The sequence below is a fragment of the Stegostoma tigrinum genome, chromosome 7 (assembly GCF_030684315.1).
Source record: "Stegostoma tigrinum isolate sSteTig4 chromosome 7, sSteTig4.hap1, whole genome shotgun sequence".
NCBI lineage: Eukaryota > Metazoa > Chordata > Chondrichthyes > Orectolobiformes > Stegostomatidae > Stegostoma > Stegostoma tigrinum.
Genome location: NC_081360.1, coordinates 19,203,490 through 19,223,518, shown reverse-complemented (window position 1 = coordinate 19,223,518; position 20,029 = coordinate 19,203,490). Strand labels below are relative to the sequence as shown.

Sequence of the window (20,029 nt, the reverse complement as noted above, 5' to 3'; positions counted from 1 at the left end):
AACAGAAGGTACATCCACTGCATGTGCAACTTACAGAAAGTAGGAAACAAAGTCAATGAGAGCAAGAAGGCCCTTGAAGTTGATGTTGGACAAGGAGTCAATGAGGATGGGGTAGCACTGAATGAAACAGAATGTTGTTGCGAAATGTTGAATGGTTTAGAGTTTACAAAAAGTAATTAATGCTGATAAGGAATTCAATTAAAAAGTCTACAAGTGAGAAGTGAACGAATGCAGATTTCAGGGGCAGTGAAGCAGGATTAGCAATAATTGCAAAGTTTGGAACAGGCAGAAAATCTTGGTGATGGACTCAGTGCATCATTTGACATCAGCTCACGCTTGACAAGACTTTGAGGTTCTGCACCAAGTTAGCTTAAGCAGGTAATGACTTAAATACCACACATTCCTAGCTGCTTAACAATTGTGATGAAGTGTCACCGGGCCCGCAACATTAACTCTGCTTTCTTGCCACAGATGATGCCTGACCTACTGAGTTTCTGCAGCAATTTCCGATGGATTTCAAATCTCGAGAGTTCTTCGTTTTAGCTTAAGCAGGTGCCCAGTGCATAAAACAGAGACTTGGCTTTTCCAGTGGGCCTTTTGCACATTGAGATACATGAAATTGTGGCTAATTTATGACTTGAAGTTGAAGAGCTTGACACCACAGCCAAAGAACAAAATGTACGAGTTGAAAAATAAATCAGGTATTGGCAAACCTAAGAGGACCGACTCCCACACTTACTGATTATGCTGCCAAATAGCAGCACATGGAGTAGAAAAGGGAGGGACCTAAAAACAAAAAGTAAAATATCAGCTTCAGTGATTTTTATGTTCAATCAAATATATACCTTCTGATCAGAAAGTGCTGACCAAATAGACAGGGAATGAAATACGAGATGGACTAGATAAGAGATGCTAGAGGATATTGTCATTAGCTGTTTTAAATGCTGTAAAAGCATTCATGATGAGGAGAGGTATTAAAGTAACATATTGCGCTCAACAGAAAGGAAATGACTATATTGGTTAAACTCATAGGTGTTGTGACTGGGCTGAAGTAGTACAGGGAGAATGTTGGACAATAATGTTCCACAAAAGGAAACTCCAGTCACAAAGACACATTGGCTGTACATGCAACATTAGTTGGGGATGACATATGGATTGAGATTATGCTTCTTAAACCAAAAATGCTAGAGATGTCCTTTTTATGGAGAGGGGGACAGAACCATTTTGGAGAAGGTGCCTCAAGAGAACAAGCAGTAAATAGCATTGATGAGCAAGCAGCCAAGGAGGGACACATGACTCAGGAAGGAACAAATGAGCACAAGGTGCGAATTTAACATGAGATCAGTCTGGAGAAAGTTTGGAGGCAAGGAAGCAAACATAAAACGTGCCGGTATAGGACTCAGTGGGGTCTGATCGTGAAGGGCAGGAAGATTGAGAATGCTCAGGGAACAGCCACGTTCAAAAACTTGAATTGGAACAGGCGACAGTGGTAAAAGCAGCTGAAGGAAATGGCTTTATAGTGAACATAAAAAATAGAAATATAGGGAGACAAATTTTGCATATTCCTTTAACAGAATCTTGGAAGGAGAAAGGAAAAGAAAACTCAACAAACCCAAGTGATCTGGAAATCTGCTGCAAATACATTCCTTGCAAAGCATAATGTCTGAAATGAATAAATTAAAGAAAGAAAGCATATGTGAAATAAAAAGAGGCACCTTAGGTAATACCACAAGACCAAAAGCTCCAATATCCTACACGACAACACTTATAAACTGTATTTAAATGAGATAAATTACAGCTCGCATGAACCTCGTTTCTTCAAGGAAGAATGTGTTTTTTTTAAAAAGAGTCCCAAGCACTGAAATTCCCTTTCAAAGTATAAGCTCAGAAGCAACAATAATTACAATATTAGAAAACAATCTGGCTGTAGTCCAGACTAAAAATAAATTGAAAACCTCTCCAGATCTAGCAACCTGGTAGTTTGCGGCACCTGAATCCACAAGTTTATTCTGATTGGTTTACTGTGCATATTTATTAGTAGAGTAGATAGGAAGAATCTTTTCCCCTTAGCAAAGGGGCCAATAACCAGAAGGCATAATAAGGGGCAGGAGGTTTACAGGGAATTTAAGGGAAAACAATTTATCTGGAGTTTTAGGATTACCTTGAACTCACTGTCAAAACAGATGGCAAAGGTTCGAACTCTCACAATGTTTGTGTTATATTTACATGAATGTTTGAAACAGCGTAGCATACAGTACCGCAGACCAAAGCAATTGGGATTAGAGTAGGTTGAAGCATGATAACCAGCATGGACATGATGGGCAGAAAACCCACTTTTATTCTCTAAAACTCTATGACAGTGATATTTCACATAATCCATTTGAGTAACAAACTACTTACATTTCTCTAGAATGACAAATGGATTGAGATTATGCTTCTTAAACCATATATGTTAGAGATGTCCTTTTTATGGCGAGGGGGACAGAACCAGTTTGGGGAGGGTGCCTCAACAGAACAAGCAGTAGATAGCGTTGATGGGCAAACAGCCAAGGAGGGAAATGTAAGCTGATAAATGCCACCAAGTTCTGAATCGCCCAATCCTAACCTTATCACCTTTTGCAACATCTCCCCCACCATTTCTTTGTCACAGCAACACCACTGCAGTTGTACAGTGGTGAGGATTTGAAAGAAATTCGGGTTCTCACAACCTGAGGTGGTGGTTCTGTAAATTCTGTAGTTTACAAGAACAAGCATGGAAGAGCTTTGCTACAAGCACAGCCTGATCTCAGCACTACATCAAATACTATGAATTGTAACCAAGATCTGTTAGTTATTGCTTTCTGCATCTAATCTTGATTTATGCAAATATTTTTACTGGTTTACACATAACTCAGCAAAGATTTGATGATATTTGCTGGACGTATTTTCTAAAAACACCTCTTTGTACGTAGAGAGCTTTATTATTACATTCAACAAGGAATTCAGGAAAAAAATCTCTAGTCACACTGGTGAGAATGTGGAATTCAGTTATGAAGTGGTTGAAACGAAAAACTCCAATACACTTGAGGATAAGGTATGTAAGTACATGAGAAAACAAAATGATTTTAAAAACTTGTTTTTCTATAAAGTCTCTTTCACAACCACAGGACAGTCTAAAGAGTTCCGCAATCAATTAAATATTTTTGAACTATAGTGACTGCTGTATTTTAGAAAACATAACAGCCCATTTGTACACAGCAAGTTCCCACAAAAAGCACCATCTTAATGACCTGGCTATCAATGATGCTGATCAAGGGATAAACTTTGGCTGAGACACTCGCATGTACTTCTCTATTGTTCTTTAAAATTATACCTCAGGTTGTATACTTGGCATGGTATATGGGTTTTGGTTCAACATCTCATCTGAATGACAGTATCTCCAACAATGCAGTACTTCTTCATTCCTGGAGTCAACTTTGACTTTTGGTCTAATTTGGGATTTGAGCATGCAACCTTATGACTCAGTGGCAGGCAATGCACCAGTGAGCCAAGACTGCTGCAATAGAAACCTACATTGATAAGGTGAGAAATAGTAAGGCGAGAGGAAGCTTGACCTGCGTGTAATGAGACAGTTGGACTGAAAGGCCCATATCTGTCCCAGAAAATATAGATATTTCTACTTAATAGCACGCAAGCAATGCTGCCTTGTCAGTTTCACACTTCAGTTATCTACTCTAATTCCACTATGCCGTTCTTGTCTTTTGTCATTCGAATACCTTCTTAGGTGGTTATCAAATTCCTCCTTAAATGTTAGTATTGATTCAGCTTCAATTAATATTTGTAACAAAACACTCACATCCTTAGCGAATTAAAGTTTTTGCATTTGCTAGACCAAGTTTCAAAGTACCATAGTACTGACGTTATGTTACCATCTGTAAAGACTGTTTTTATGCTGCATGTATGTCCGGAAGAAAATACAACACACTAGCATCAAACTTTCAACAATCTGAACAATTTTGATGTGTGTCCTTTGGGACTATGCCTCCAACCCTTTGCGCGACTGCAGAAAATATGCAATCATAGGAGGTCAAGTCCATCTGTTTGTGCTTTTCTGAGAAAAAAACTGACATTTCAACACAGTTGTCTTACTGTAATTTAAGCTAAAATGTTACCATTACATTAAAGCTAGCAGTCAAGTGGTTAAAATTTGTGAACAAGGGGGATGGGAGATGAGCAATAGAACCAGAGGAAAAAAACAGCCTGTTAAATACACTTCTGAAATGCCACTTCAATGCAAATTGTTTTGACCTTCCTGTGGACCATCCTGACTGTGCAAAGATGCTATTATTCATTTCTAGGGACCTGAATCAAAATAATTACTGATGCTAAACACACCAGGCCGGAAGCCTTTATATTTAGCACACTTATCCTACTCATTTATAGCTGAAAAGCACAGCACACAATGTAGGAAGGAACTGCAAATGTCTGTAACTAGATTTTTTCTTAAGGGCCAAATGTTTACCTTTTTATTTAAATTGGATATTCAGCGACCAGAACTAAATGTAGTCTCTGCATTAGCCTGACCATTTTCCTTACAACTCAAAACTCCCCTCATTTTTGAATGCCAAACTCTCTGATATAAAGGCCAAAACCTATTTTCCTCAAAAGTTCTTTAAATAGTAAATGAACAGTTTGAATAATTTCAAAAGAATACTGAAAACTCAAAGTCATATTCAACAGTGTATCATTCTACTTATATCTGCCTAGAAAATAGGTGGCAAGAACAGGACAGGTCCCCTCAATGTATTCAACAAGATGCAAAGATGTGCAACTTTCCTAGAATTAGAAATCAGAGATTCCAAAATAAAAACGTGCAGTCCCCATTAGAGTTCGACTGTTTTTTCAAAACATTCACTGACGTGGACTGTGATGGCAACAAAACATTCAGTTCAATAAAGGTTCTAGAATTGATCTGCTCTACATTAGCCAGGGTCAATTGAAAAAAGCTTGTATTTATTTTGCACCTTTCACAAGCTGAAGACAACCCCGAGTACTTTACAGGAACTGAGCAAAAGGCATAGACAAAAGCTCAGAGGGAAATAACTCTGGGGTACAAGAAAGACTTTGTGAACAGTGTTTCAGAAGAGGATTCACAAGGAGCTTTAGGTTTTTGAGAACCTTTGGGAGCGTAGGTTAATGGAATGCAAGACTGAATACAAGTCATTAGGGGGTAAAAATGCCTCTGTGTGGAAAATGTATAGTCTTACAAAATCCCAAAGCACTTTACAACAAGAGTACTTTTGAGCATTGTTGCAGTTGTGATGTAGGATCTGCATAACAAAATCCCACTACAGTGATAAAGTTGAAATAACATGTTTTAGCTGGCTCAGATAGAAATATCGACCAGGGACCTTGGGGAGAACTCCCCTTCCTTCATTAAAATAGCAACATTGATCTTTCGCAGCCAGCTAATGGCAAATAGGGATACATCTAAAATTCACCACTTCCAGCAGCATACAGTTCATCAGATGGAATAAGCACCCAATTAATCTCTGATGCCCATATACAAGCAATAAGGAGCTGGAGCAAGAAATCACAAATCCAAAATCCTTCTTCTGAATGTTATCCAGTCATTTCTCCTGATAGTATACAGTGGGTTGTGCAGGGCTTTGTGTCATTTTTGGGTTGTCATGCTACCACAGTTGATCTGCATAACATAGTTGAACATCTGGTTTGGCCAAGTCCCACAGGACTACTAACTGCAGAGCAAGGAGAGGAAGCAAACTGACAGAAACTCATGGGCTAGTCAACTAATGTGCTTTTTCTGAGAGCATTATGTACAAACACTTTTCGAATTTAGGTATTTTACTCTACGCTGAAATGCAATTGCTGGCAAGTTGGTTTTAAGTTTCACAGTTGTGTTTTAGGAATGTATACTGCATATTCAAATTTATAAGCAATACTGTCAAAGTGTGAGCAACTAACTATATTAATCTTTGGTTACATAGCAGCAGCTTTTCTGCTTTACAGACTTCAGCAAATACGAACACAAGCAGTCACTTGGCAGTACAGAACTGTATTGTTGGAAAAAAGGGACAAATGTAAGAACACCAAATTTCAAAGCAATCCAACAATTTATACTGCAGTTGACTGGCAAGTCAACTATGATTAGCCAAGATGTTGCCATGGAGAATGCATCATGGAACTAAAGTCCCTGATGACTTTTCTTACCCTGAAAAGGTGCAATGCCTTTATACGTTCTTCCTGCTTGCAGAACCAGCACTTGGAGAATTTTCCATGACAATGCTCAGAACACAAGGACAGTCATCATCACTGCAATGATACATTGCCTGTCCAATCCCTAGCCCCCACAATTCTCCCACTACCCACGGCAAAAAGAAAAACAACTCTAGCTTCCCAAATCTCAGCTTTTCAGGGCTGTTACAAGTGTACATCTGAATCAGCCTGACATCTGAACATACTCTGAAGGGCCTTGGTGCTTTGAGTTAATGAAAAAGACTGGCACTGACCTAGGAAGATGGAGCAAGTTCTTTTGAAATAATCTGACTACTCCAACAGGAATTTTTTTTTAATTAAAAAAAATTTGCAGAAATATACTTATTTAGATATCAGTTTTCATTATGTTCATTTCAATGCAGTGTAGTCTAAAACAGTTCATACTGTTACAGGTATAAAACAACGTTCTGACCTGGAACTTCAAAGTTACATGCCTGATGAATTTATTAGCTAAAACAATCATAGTACCTTGAATCCTACAGAAAGCACCTGAGCCATGGTCTTAAAGGAAGTGGACATGTTAGCAACTATATATGAATACAAGTTTATCAAACTGCCTATGCACAATACACTGTCCAATCTATAACAATTATTGATGATCAATGCAAGATAGATGGTCTTCAAAGGCAAGTAATTCAGTGGCTGCCAGAACAATCGTAAGATTCATCAAGCTGAGCATGCAAACCTGCACATTACTGAAATGCAATGCATTGCTCTTGCAGCAAATGCAGGTATGTCCACATTAACGCGTTCTATTCATATTTATCTGGTTGCTGGAACTTTATCACTCTTCCATTCTCTGGCATCTGTATGCTGAGCTGAATAAATTCAATATGTTCCTCAAAGCGAGCTCTAACACTGGTACTACTCCAAGCCACTTCAGTTACTTTCAAGTACTGGGTTTTTTTTAAACTGGATCAGGACTGAGCAGAAAATATAAAGTACCAGATTATCTAAAAACCCTTCATGCACTCTGCATGATTAACAGACTGAGTCCACCACAAATTGAAAACACCACCTTAATACAACTCCCTGTTAACACTGAAGGCATTGATTTTTGAGTCATCTGCTTACAAGTGATTGCTTATCCTTCAGGGATAATAATCTTCAGTTACACTGAAGACAAGAGAAGCTGGGATTGCTCATCTTAGAACAAGAAAGGTTAAGAAGAGAAGGTTAAGTGGTATTCAGAAAGATAAAGGAATTAAAAGAGGAGCTAGCACAGAAACAGTTTCCACTGGCAGGAAGATCAGTAACCAAAAGGAGACAGGTTTTAAATAACTGGCAGAAATTCAGCAAGAGGCAGGAAAGGCCAATGGGGAGAATTTCTTTTACACAACAAAATATGTGATAACCTGGAATGCATTGCCTGAAAGATTAGTGACAGCAGGTTTGATAATAAGTGTCAAAAGGAAATTTGATATTTATTTGGAAAGGAGAAATTTGTAGGGGCATGAATGGAAAAATAAAACTCAGCAGTGAAACCAATTAGATAGCTTTTCCAACGAGATGACAGACAAAAATGGGCTGAATGGTCTCCTCCCATATTATGAGATTGCAAGCTCCCCAATTCCACAAATCATTTATTTGCCAGCATGAAGACAGGTAGACAGATGCCCAATATCAAAACATTACCAACTACCCTGGTTAGATATTCCGTGAATTTCAAAATTTCCATTCTCACAGTAAGTATCTGAACAGTTCAGGACCAGACTGACAAGTAAGAGTAAGTAATACCATTGGAGTCTTATCGATCTGTTTCTCAAACAAAGCAATGAGAAACAGGTCCTTCTTTCTTGAATAAAACAACTACCAATGACAAAGCATATACGGTTTAATGTAAAGTGAAGGCATATTCAAATCAAACTTATTAACATTCCTGATATTTGATAAAACGGGGTCTGTAAGCAAACAAGTTTTAAAGTTTGTTTTTTAATTCAATGGCTTATATTTCTGTCCCCTACAGCACATGAAATGTGGACATAAAATGGTTCTGCTTAATCGTAACTATGCATTATGTAATGTTTTAAAATCACAGCAGCTGTTTTTCAAAGCCTTATATTTTGCAGCTGTGCTCCTAGCCAACTGGCTCTGAGCCAGTTAACTCACCACAGATCAATCACTGCTGCACAAATCACTCCAGATATTATAACATAAACAGTGTAGATCGAAGCATATGAGTTGACCCTTTATTTTATGGCATCAGAAATCATACAGGCACAAGACGTTCCCTTCAACACTTTCACAGCTACAAAATGCTTAAAACATACCCACACAGAGCAGGCAGTGTGTCATGGCAAACAATAAAAAGAATGGGTTATCCAGCGAAATGAATGAAGTATAAGGCTGTTTACACGCTAAAATCCGCAACTCTTACTAACTTGTGCAGCCACTTTATGGAACAAATAGTCTATTGTTGCTAATGAGTGAGGAAATTGCTCATAGACTACCAAAAGATCTCAACACAAAGATCACCAGTTTCCAGCGATTCATTATCAGTCAATAGGAAAAACATGGGTAGCTTCTAAGTCACATCAGCAGCATGGATGTAATGCCAATGAATTCCAATATGCTGGACACAGCGTGGAATAGAAGGTTTCATAAACAGTTTGAGTGAAACGACAGAATATGAGAAGACAAGATGTATGGTGGCAATACCCTTCACAATAGGTGGAACAAAATTAAAGCCAACGGCAATGTTTCAATGCAAAACTATGTCACACATCAAGTTCCTTGCAGATTCATGTCTATGACTCAGTTAGATGGACAAGGATGAAAAAAAAATTGAGGTCAATAATATGTGGACCAGCTGTCCTGGTGGCCAATGTAAAGGATGCAGCTTACTCGGTGTGGGACATGTTCAGATCCCATACAACTGATGTAATCAAAAGGAAACTTCAAAAATAAAATCACATTCACATTAGGTTTATACACCTTTCACTCAAAATTTGGATACGGGTCTCAACAAGCCATTCAAGAGTCATGCTCACACTGGATAGACAGATATTGTGGAGGATTTTTCAATATCTACCAAAAGATTGGAAAGACACTTACTGACCCGATTGATGTTTTGTGTAGTTTTGTCATCAAGCCTTCCGATATTATCAATGTAACAAATGTCATTAGGTCATTCAAAAAACGCAGACCGAATCAAACGGACAGAGAGGAAGTTTGATGTGGAATAGCGATTCTGAAACTGAAAGCACCATACGCGATCCAAAATAGGATTCTCACAGCAATGCCATAGCCAAAGTGACTCTGAACGAATCTGCATGGAACCAGAACACAATAAATGAATTTGACAGTTTTGGAATACTCCAACTGTGATTATATCCTCTTTGCATTACCACTTTGCTCATTTAACTGTCCCTGCCTTTCACCTATCATAAATTTTCCCTTTATTCTTCCCTCCTCTTTACCCTGCCTTTGCACATTTCTTAACTTTAAGTTCTGATGAAAGATCCGAGAGCTAAAATCTTAATTCCGTGTTGCTACCCACAAACGCTACCTTTCTTCCTACTCATTTGTGGGATATGGGCATCGTGGCTAGCCAACATTTCTTGCCATTCCTTAGTTGCCCTTGAGAAGGTGGTGGTGAGCTGCCTTCTTGAACTGCTGCAGTCCTCCTGCTCTGGGTTGACTCACAATGCCATTAGGAAGGGAATTCCAGGATTTTGACCTGGCGACAGTGAAGGAACAGTGATATATTTCCAAGCCAGAATGGTGAATGACTTGGAGGGGAACTTTAAGGTGGTGGTGCTCCCATACATCTGATGTCCTTGTCCTTCTGGATGGAAGCAGTCAGGGTTTGGGAGGTGCTGTCAGAGGATCTTTGGCAAATTTCTGCAGTGCATCTTGCAGATCGTACACACTGCTGCCACTGAGCATCAGCAGTGGAGGATGTGGATGCCTGTCAACTGAGCGTTAATCAAGTGGGCTGCTTTGTCCTGGATGGTATCAGACTTCTTAAGTGTTGTTGGGGCTGTACTCATCCTGATAAGCGGGGGATATTTCATCACCTCCTGACTTGAGCCTTGCTGATGGTGGACAGGCTTTGAAGAGTCAGAAGATGAGTTACTTGCTGCAGTATTCCCAGCTTCTTACCTGCCCTTGTAGCCACTGCGTTTATGTGGTGAGTCTGGTTGAGTTTCCGGTCAATAATAACCCCCAGGATGTTAATAGTGGGGGATTCAGTAACTTCACTGAATGTCAAGGGGTGGTGGTTGGATTGTCTCTTATTGGTGACGGTCATAGCTTGGCATTGTGGGGCGTGAATGCCACTTGCCACCTGTCAGCCCAGCCTGGATATTGTCCAGGTTTTGTTGCATTTGAACACGGACTGCCTCAATATCTGAGGAATCACGAATGGTGCTGAACATTATGCAATCATCAGTGAACATCCCTCTATCATAATGTCAGAAGCGGGTAAGGTCATTAATGAAGCAGCTGAAGATGGTTGGTTCGAGGACATTACCCTGAGGAACTCCTGCAGTGATGTCTTAGAGCTGGGATGATTGGCCAAGATCATCTTGCTTTGTATCAGGTATGACTCCAACCAAGGCAAAGATTTCCCCCGATACCCATTGATTCCAATTTTGCTAGGGCTCATTGATGTCACAGTCAGTCGAATGCAGCTTTGATATCAAGGATTGTCACTCTCATTTCACCTCTGGAATTCAGCTCTTTTGTTCATGTTTGAACCAAGGTTGTAATGAGGTCAGGGGCTGAGTGGCCCTGGCAGAACCCAAACTGGACATCACTGAGCAGGTTATTGCTGAGCAGGTACTGCTTGATAGCACTGTTGACGACACTTTCTGTCAATTTACTGATGATTGAGAGTAGACTAATGAGGCAGTAATTGACCAGATTGGATTTTTGGGTAGAGGACATACTTGGGAAATTTTCCACATTGCTGAGTAGATACCAGTGTTGTAACTGTACAGAATCAACTTGGCTAGGGGAGGTGCAAGTCCTGGAGCACAAGTCTTCAGTATTATTGCCGGAATGCTGTCAGGGCTTGGAGCCTTTGTAGTTTCCAATGTGTCCATTGATATCACGTGGAGTGAATCAAATTGGCTAAAGACTGATATCTGTGATGCTGGGGGCCATTGCAGGAGGCCACGATGGATCATCCACTTGGCAGTTCTGGTTGAAGATTGCTGTGAATACTTCAGCCCTACCTTTTGCACTGGCGTGCTGGGCTCTTCCATCATTGAGGATAGGGATATTTGTGGATTCTCCTCCTCCAATGAGTTGTTTAACTGTTCACCACCATTCACGACTGGATGGCAGGACTGCATGAGAGAGCTTAGATCTGATCCACTGGCGGTGGGATCACTTAGCTTTGAGGAGCTGAATACTTCCAGCGTTTTCTGTGTTCAGTTCAGATTCCCAGCATCACATTATTTTGCTTTTGAACTCAACACTGGCATCAACATTCAGAGGACCAGTAGCTAGCTGACACACGACAGATAACAAATGACCGCTAGGCAATGTACTAGAAGCTGCCGTCACCAACATTGTCTTGTGTCATTCACACATTCAGAAGAAATAGAAGAGCACGCTTTCTTTTAAAAAGAGCTTCTTCTAGACCCATACATCAACACATTGCACTTATACAGCATTTTTAAAACATTAAAGTGTTTGACAGTATTTTGCAGGAGCATTTTCAGAAAAAAACTGACACTGAGCATTTCAAACGGTCATTAGGAAAGAACAAGACTAGTTCAAGAGATAGGTTTTAAAAGGATCATCACATTGGAGAATAAGCCAGAAAGGCAGATGCGTTTGAGAAGAAATTCCAGAGGATAGGAATTGAATATCTGAAAGTCTAGTCACTAAGAATGTAGTGAAAGAAACTGGATGCAGAAATGGGGACAGAATTAGAAAAATGAAAAGATCTCAGGTTACAGATATCGGACAGGCAACAGCATAGAAGAATCTGAACAATTCATTCATACATACATGTATCAGCATTCCATTAGATCATGGCTGATCTGTAACTCAACTCCACAATTCACAGAAACTAAATGTCTTATAAGGCCCAAATTCAAAAATAAGGAAAGGAGCTTCAGTTCTAAATCATTGACAGAAATTGCTATTGGCAAGCAAAATAATATTACAGAATGGACAACAAGCCATTGTTCAGCATATTGCACTAATCTGGAAGCAGTGACTGCAAATCCAAATATTTTGAAGGAGTTTTGACTAGCAGACCATATGGAAGATGCTAATACATTTACTTCTGGCCCAGCTTTGTTAAACATTGGAGTTTGTAATGTGACAGTGTCGCCTCTAATGTATGTACAGCCCCTGCTCACAAATTGTGTACAGTTACAGTACAGCATTGACTGAACTCAATCTAATTCTAACTTTTGAATTTTTTTTTGCGCCTCTTTTAGGTCTCCCTTCCAGCTCCACTCTTCAAGACACACAACTGGAGAGGAATGTGTTCCAGGACCTGCAGCAATATATACTTAATCCTGTTTGGAAGGAGGTGTGATAACAAAACCAATCCCCACCTTACAGCACAATGAAGGTAGGAAATAAAAGATGTCACATACCATCACTGTGTTGCAAGAAAGCAAAAATACTGACAGAGTTCATGGTTTAGAAAAATCACTTCTAATCGGGAGAAAAGCTCTCAGATATAAAGACGTGCTGTGAAGAGGATATAAGGTAGTTTGCAGATGGGTATAGATAGGCTGAGTGAGTGGGCAAAAATCTGGCAGTTAAGAATATAACGTGGCAAAATGTGAAATTGTTCACTTTGGCAGGAAAGATTTTAAAAAAGCAAAGTATTAGGAGTTAGCAAGCAGGTAAAACAAGTAATTAAGAAAGCTAATGCAATGTCATACTGATTCCCCACAGCCCTTTCACCATCTATAAGGCGAGATAGCGAGTACACCATCTACAAGATGAAGTATTTTCCATTTGCCTCTACGAGTGAAGGTCTAATGACATTGGAAGTTCAACACAATCTGAGACAAAATATCTAGTTGATCGCCACCGTGTTCACCACCTTCAACACTGACTCCCTACACCACTAACACAGTCTACAGGATGCAATACAGCAATGTGGCAAGGCTCTTTAAACAGCACCTTCAAATTCCACACTCTCTATCACTTAGAAAGATAAATGGAGGTCAAAGGAACACAACCACCTGAAAACTCCCCTCCAAGACACTTAACAGCCTTAATTAGAACTAAATTGTCATTCCCTCACTGTCACTGGAATGGGGTGAGGGTTCTGGAATAAATAGGGAGAGAGGGGGAGGCGGACCGAAGAGGGAGAGTAAACAAGATAGTTAGAGAGGAGAGTATAGGTGAGGAGGTGGGGAGGGGATAGGTCAGTTCAGGGAAGACGGACAGGTCAACGAGGCGGGATGAGGTGGTAGGTAGGAAATGGAGGTGCGGCTTGAGGTGGGAAGAAGAGATGGGTGAGAGGAAGAACAGGTTAGGGAAGCAGAGACAGGCTGGGCTGGTTTTGGGATGCAGTGGGGGGAGGGGATGAGCTGGGCTTCAAAATCTCCCCTTCCCCCACTGCATCCCAAAACCAGCTCAGCTTGTCCCCTCCCTCCACTGCATCCCAAAACCAGCCCAGCTTGTCTCTGCTTCCCTAACCTGTTCTTCCTCTCACCCATCCCTTCCTCCCACCTCAAGCCACACCTCCATTTCCTACCTACCACCTCATCCCGCCTCCTTGACCTGTCCGTCTTCCCTGGACTGACCTATCCCCTCCCCACCTATACTCTCCTCTCTTCCTATCTTGTTTTCTCTCCCTATTTATTCCAGTCCCCTCTCCCCATCCTCCTCTCTGAAGAAGGGTTGAGGCCCGAAACATCAGCTTTTGTGCTTCTGAGATGCTGCTTGGCCTGCTGTGTTCATCCAGCTCCACACGTTGTTATCTTATAATAGTTAATCACATTGTGTTGATCTGGAGTCACATTATTTGTCAGATCAGGTATTGATGGCAGATTTCCCTCTCTAAAAGGTCATTAGTGAACCAGTTTTTTTTTATTTACAATCAATGATAGCTGTTATAGTCACCATTATTGAAACTGGCTTTCGATTCCGGATTTATTTAGTAATTGAATTTAAATTCCACCAGCTGCTGTGGTTGGATGAGAGTCCCAGTCCTCCAAAGAATTTCTCTGGGCTTCTAGGTTACTAACGCAGTAACATTACCACAACACATTGTCTCCCAGTGTCCTGGTCAACACTCCTCCCTCTATGTACACAATAACAAATCAATTAATCATCTTTCTCATTACTGTTTATGGGAAATTGCTGTCCAAAAATTGGATATTGCTAGCAGACAATACACTTGTGATCATACAAGTCATTCTAAAAATGAGCGTAAGCATTTATCAGCAAACAAATTAAAAATAATTCTTGGATGTGAGTTTGCTCGCTGAGCTGGAAGGTTCGTTTTCAGACGTTTCGTCACCATTCGAGGTAACATCATCAGTGAGCCTCCGACGAAGCACTGGTATTATGTCCTGCTTTCTATTTATCTGGTTAGGCTTCCTTGGGTTGGTGATGTCATTTCCTGTTCTTTTTCTCAGTGGGTGGTAGATTGGCTCCAAATCAATGTGTTTGTTGATGGAGTTCCGGTTGGAATGCCGTGCTTCTAGGAATTCTCGTGCGTGTCTCTGTTTGGCTTGTCCTAGGATGGATGTGTTGTCCCAGTCAAAGTGGTGTCCTTCCACATCTGTATGTAAGGATACGAGTGATAGTGGGTCATGTCGTTTTGTGGCTACTTGATGTTCATGTATTCTGGTGGCTAGCTTTCAGCCAGTTTGTCCAATGTAGTGTTTGTCACAGTTCTTGCAAGGTATTTTGTAGATGACGTTCATTTTATTTGTTGTCTGTATAGGGTCTTTTAAGTTCATTAGCTGCTGTTTTAGTGTGTTGATGGGTTTGTGGGCTACCCTGATGCCAAGAGGTCCGAGTAGTCTGGTAGTCATTTTGGAAATGTCTTTGATGTAGGGGAGAGTGGTTATGGTTTCTGAGCCCGTTTTGTCTGTTTGTTTGGGTTTGTTGCTGAGGAATTGGCAGACTGTGTTCAAAGGGTACCCATTCTTTTTGAATACGCTGTACAGGTGATTTTCCTCTGCTCTGTGTAGTTCCTCTGTGCTGCAGTGTGTGGTGGCTCGTTGGAATAATGTTCTAATGCAGCTTCATTTGTGGGTGTTGGGATGGTTGCTCCTGTAGTTCAGTATTTGGTGTTGTTTTCCTGTAGATGCTGGTTTGAAGTTCCCCATTGGCTGTTCGCTCTACTGTGACACCTAGGAATGGCAGTTTGTTGTTATTTTCCTCCTCTTTTGTGAATGTTATGCCAGTAAAGGGTATTATTGATGGTCTTGAAGGTTTCCTCTAGTTTGTTTTGTTTAGTGATGACAAAGGTGTCATCCACATAGCGGACCCAAAGTTTGGGTTGGATGATTGGCAGAGCTGTTTGTTCGAGTCTCTGCATTACTGCCTCTGCTAAGAACCCTGATATCGGAGATCCCATGGGTGTACCGTTGGTTTGTCTGTAGGTTTTGTTATTAAAAGTGAAGTGGGTGGTGAGGCATAGGTCCACTAGCTTGATGATGTTGTCTTTGCTCATGAGGTTGGTGGTGTCTGGTGTGTGTGTCTTCTGTTCTTCTAATAGTGTCGTCAGTGTTTCTTTGGCCAGGTTGATGTTGATGGATGTGAACAGGGCTGTTACTAGGCCATAAAGGGATTTGAAAACGAGGATAATAAATATCTGGAGATAATGTTGATCAACGGCACATTGATGTTGGGAAGATGGAACTTGTATCATTTAAAACAAGGACAGAGTGCTGGAGTTTATAAAAGATATGAAATAGGACAGTGACAAACAGTGCATCAGGTTATTCAAGTCCAGAGAAGACAAAGGCATAGTTGAGGGTTTCACTCAATGAGGTGAAGCAGGGCTGAGCTGAATGATGTTACAGAAATGAATCAAGCAATCTGGCACAGGAGCACGTTCCATGAAACCTAACAGTAGAAAGTAACGTTTCCTGATACTTGACTTTTTTTTAAAAAGTACACAGACAACTCCTGTTAGTTTGATATAATTGGGGTGGAATAGACTTTTTGTCATACTTCCTCCAGTAAAATTTAAAACAGCTCTATGATTATTCAAGGAAGTGTAAGCCACATTGGAGGAAGTTTGAAACTCTGGGACATGTTAAACTTGCTCAAATTGAGTAAACATATGAGTCAAAAGGAAGAAAATGATTTATGATCAACAACAATGCAATTCTCACATGTAGTCACTAGGCAATTGGCAGGGAACTTTTGACTTGAACAGAGAACTTTGACTCCCCGCAAACAAACCACAAATACACTTCCATTCCAAAGGTTTCATATCCACAAGGAAAAGTCATGCAAGGCAGCTTATCACACTGAATCAACATGACTACTATTTTCAAGTACCCACCTCCTCACATTTAAATCTAGAGACAAATATGGTATTATACTTTCCTTTGCAGCAATGTTTGATAGCAGCTTGTCTCCCAAGTTAAATCGCAGATGCTATCAAGGGCTGGTATCATCCAAAATCAGGTCTCCAAATATTAGCATTCAGCATCTGAAAACAACACTCTTGCCTGAGAGTAACAAAGCTGTGGGTTCAAATCTGTTCCAAAGAATGGAACACAAAATCTAAGCTGACACTCCAGTGTAGTATAACATGATCAGATGTGGTCATATTTTGGAAGAAACATCAATCAAAGCCTTGTATACCTAGTCATATCCATGCAAAAATAAAATCCCAGTGCATTATTTTGAAGATCAAGCAAGCTCTTCGCTGGTGTGCTGGTCAAAGTTTATCCTTCAACCAACAGCAGTGAGACAGATTACCTGGTCAGTTTATTTTGCTGTTTGTGAGACCTTACTGTGCACAAATTGCTGAAACCTTTTCTTCCCTGCAACAAAGGCTACACATCAGTATTAGCTTTTGACTTCAAAGTGCTTAATTAGATCATGACACTTAGATCACCAGACAAAATGTATGTCTTTCTTTTCCCATGGCCCATGTACAGCTTGCTTGCTATTAAGAACTTGGAATCCCTAAAAATACAGCATTAAGTTTTGAAAAAACAATGCATGTGACCCCTTTTCTGAGCCCCAATGCACTCGTAAGTCCGTAAGGTGCAGGAGCAGAATTAGGCCATTCGGCAAATCAAGTCTGCTCTGCCATTTGATTATGGCCATTACATTTCTCAACCTCATTCTCCTGCTTTCTCCATGGATCCATGATCCCCTTACTAATCAAGGACCTATCTACCTCTATCTTAAATATACTCTGACGTAGCCTCCACAGCCTTCTGTGGAAATGAGTTCCACAGATTTACCATGCTCTGGCTGAAGAAATTCCCCATCTCGCTGCTAATGAAAATTCCGTACATAACTTTTGTCCACATCTATCCAGGCCTCTCAGTGTACCATAAGTTTCATCATGAAACCCCACCCCGCTTCTTTCATCCAACTAAACTCCATCGTGTACAGACACAGAGTCCTCAGCTGCTCCTCATATGTCAAGCCTTTCATCCGCCACATCAATCTTGTAAACCTCCACTGGAGCACATTCTTCCTGAGACATAGGCCCAGAACTGCTCACAATATTTCATATTTGGTCTGACCACAGCCTCAGCAGTACATCGCTGGCTCTTGCGAATCTGTACAGTTCTCAATCATGGCTCTTGTTTTAAGGCTCTCAAACGGCTTTCAGTGCTGCTAAGTCTCTTAAATCCACTAAATGTTGTGCTTAGTACAAATTCAGTTCACAAACAAAACAAATGAAAGGGTCACTGAACTCAGAACATTAACTGCTTTTCTCTCCACAGATACTGCCAGACCTGCTGAATATCTCTAGCAGGCTTTTTGTTTTTGTTTCAAATCTCCAGCATTTACAATTCTTTGTTTTATATTAAGCTGGTTCTCAAACTGGCTACATGACAAAACAACATGCAAGTTTTGACCTGAGATGCTATCTACAATAAGCGACAGTACCTGCCACATTAGTTTCCCATCATGTTCTAGTTACTCCCTAATTCCCAACCGTCAACAAGCTGAAAAAGTCTGATCTCAAAACATTTATCGAGAGGGTATTCATATCTATCCAACATATAAATTCAAACTAAACAGATTGGATCAGTTAACATGACATAATCTGGCTTAAAAAGCTATTGAGAACTTGCTGCAAAATGAAAGTTTCAGCACAAAACAGTGTGATTATTTTGTATAATAACCGCACTATACAGATTTAATGGCTCTTCTTTATAACCAACCATAATTAATGCATAAATCCAGGTAAGCGATCTTAAAATGCACTGACACCCCAGAGATAACCTATCTCATGAAAAGGCTAGAAACAGCTGCGGATGCCAGAGTCTATAGGTGAGAGACTAGAAAAGCACAGCAGGTCAGGCTGCATCTGAAGAGCACGAAAGTCAACATTTCGGGCTGAAACCCCTCGAGATTCTTTGCATAGAAGGAATTCAGAAAATAGTTCAAATTATTTATTCCAATGGTAGGTCCTCATTCTGATTCCTCTGGACACAATGCTGAGATAGTAACAAACACTTGAAGAGGAAAGAATAGCTAGGACTGCTTTTTGGAGGTATTTGCCAAGTCAGCATTTGTTTCACTAAACAATTATCCGTCACTTATTCATGCAAAGTTAATTATGTCAGAATGGCTTCATATCTAATTCACATTCCACAATGGCAGAAATCACATTATATACAGAATGCCAGGCAGCAGAGGTAGATTGCACTTGACCAGTCCCTATTGACAACACTGAGCTGGAAGCAACATGGACCTTAAAGCAAACAACATTCTACAATTAATTCTACTTATCCAAAAAAAACCAACTGAATCTATTTAAATAGTGCATACAGTAGTAAACAGTATTAATTCAGATTTTACTGAAGGATTTTTGAGCTACAGCAAATAGAACTCTCGAACAGAACTGCAGCAACTCCTCCCAGGAAAAGCAGTTGCTTCTCCAGCAAAATGCAGATAATAGAAGATAGGTATTTAATTCAAAGTGTGCATTTAAAATCAATCCCAATCACATTGGGCAGGCTTCGTTCCAAGCATGATGGGAAATCGACCCATGCACTTCCATTCCGACTGTGAGTAACAATATCACGATATGTGGTATAAGGGGATCAGTAAATGTCAAACAAAATTAAAGCCTGAACAGCGGAGACATAAACTGAAGCCCCAAATACTATAACTTTGTGATCCCAGAAGTGCTTTGAATAAAGTAGAGCAATTAGGCTCAAATTTAATCTCATGTCATCAACTGAGTCGAGCAGCAACACGGAATACTTCAGGAATTATCATAAATTCAGCCTCTAAACATCAACATACAGTTTGAATGAATTTTACTCCATTCCAGTTAGAACTGACTTTACAAACAATGTGGACCACCATTAGTGAGACAAAAAGTTTACTTCAATGAATTTACCGGAGAGTACAACAGCTTAGACGTACCTCATTTGACTATACGTAGCTTTGGGGTGCCCCGAGAAGTTGAAAAGCGTTATCAATATAAAATTGTCCGGTTCTTTTTGTCTGACTTTCAATGGTTTTCACTTTTCAGTTTTCCAAAAATGTATAATTGTCTCCAATGGCAGACCTAAATTCTGTTTCCTCTGGATATAATGCTGAGACAGTAACAAAAGCCATGCCTTTTCGTGGTACGCATACGTGCACAGGAGGCAGAAAA

The 20,029-nt window shown here is 40.2% G+C and overlaps 1 protein-coding gene across 10 annotated transcripts in view; it reads right to left on the bottom strand.

Annotated features, from left to right (window-relative positions):
• The window catches only part of nbeal1 (neurobeachin-like 1), a 214,191-nt gene that overhangs the window by 176,053 nt on the left and 18,109 nt on the right, over positions 1 to 20,029 (bottom strand). For 3 of the 10 annotated variants that reach the window (XM_048533951.2, XM_048533952.2, XM_048533956.2), the window contains exon 1: positions 9,331 to 9,539. The exons of 2 other annotated variants lie outside the window; for them this stretch is intronic. In XM_048533951.2, the coding sequence (XP_048389908.2) occupies positions 9,331 to 9,399 (69 nt within the window). In that variant the 5' untranslated portion in view covers positions 9,400 to 9,539. Of the gene's footprint in view, positions 1 to 9,330; positions 9,540 to 20,029 lie in introns of those variants that run through there. 5 more of the 10 variants (XM_048533955.2, XM_048533959.2, XM_048533962.2 and 2 more) reach the window with 3 other exon arrangements.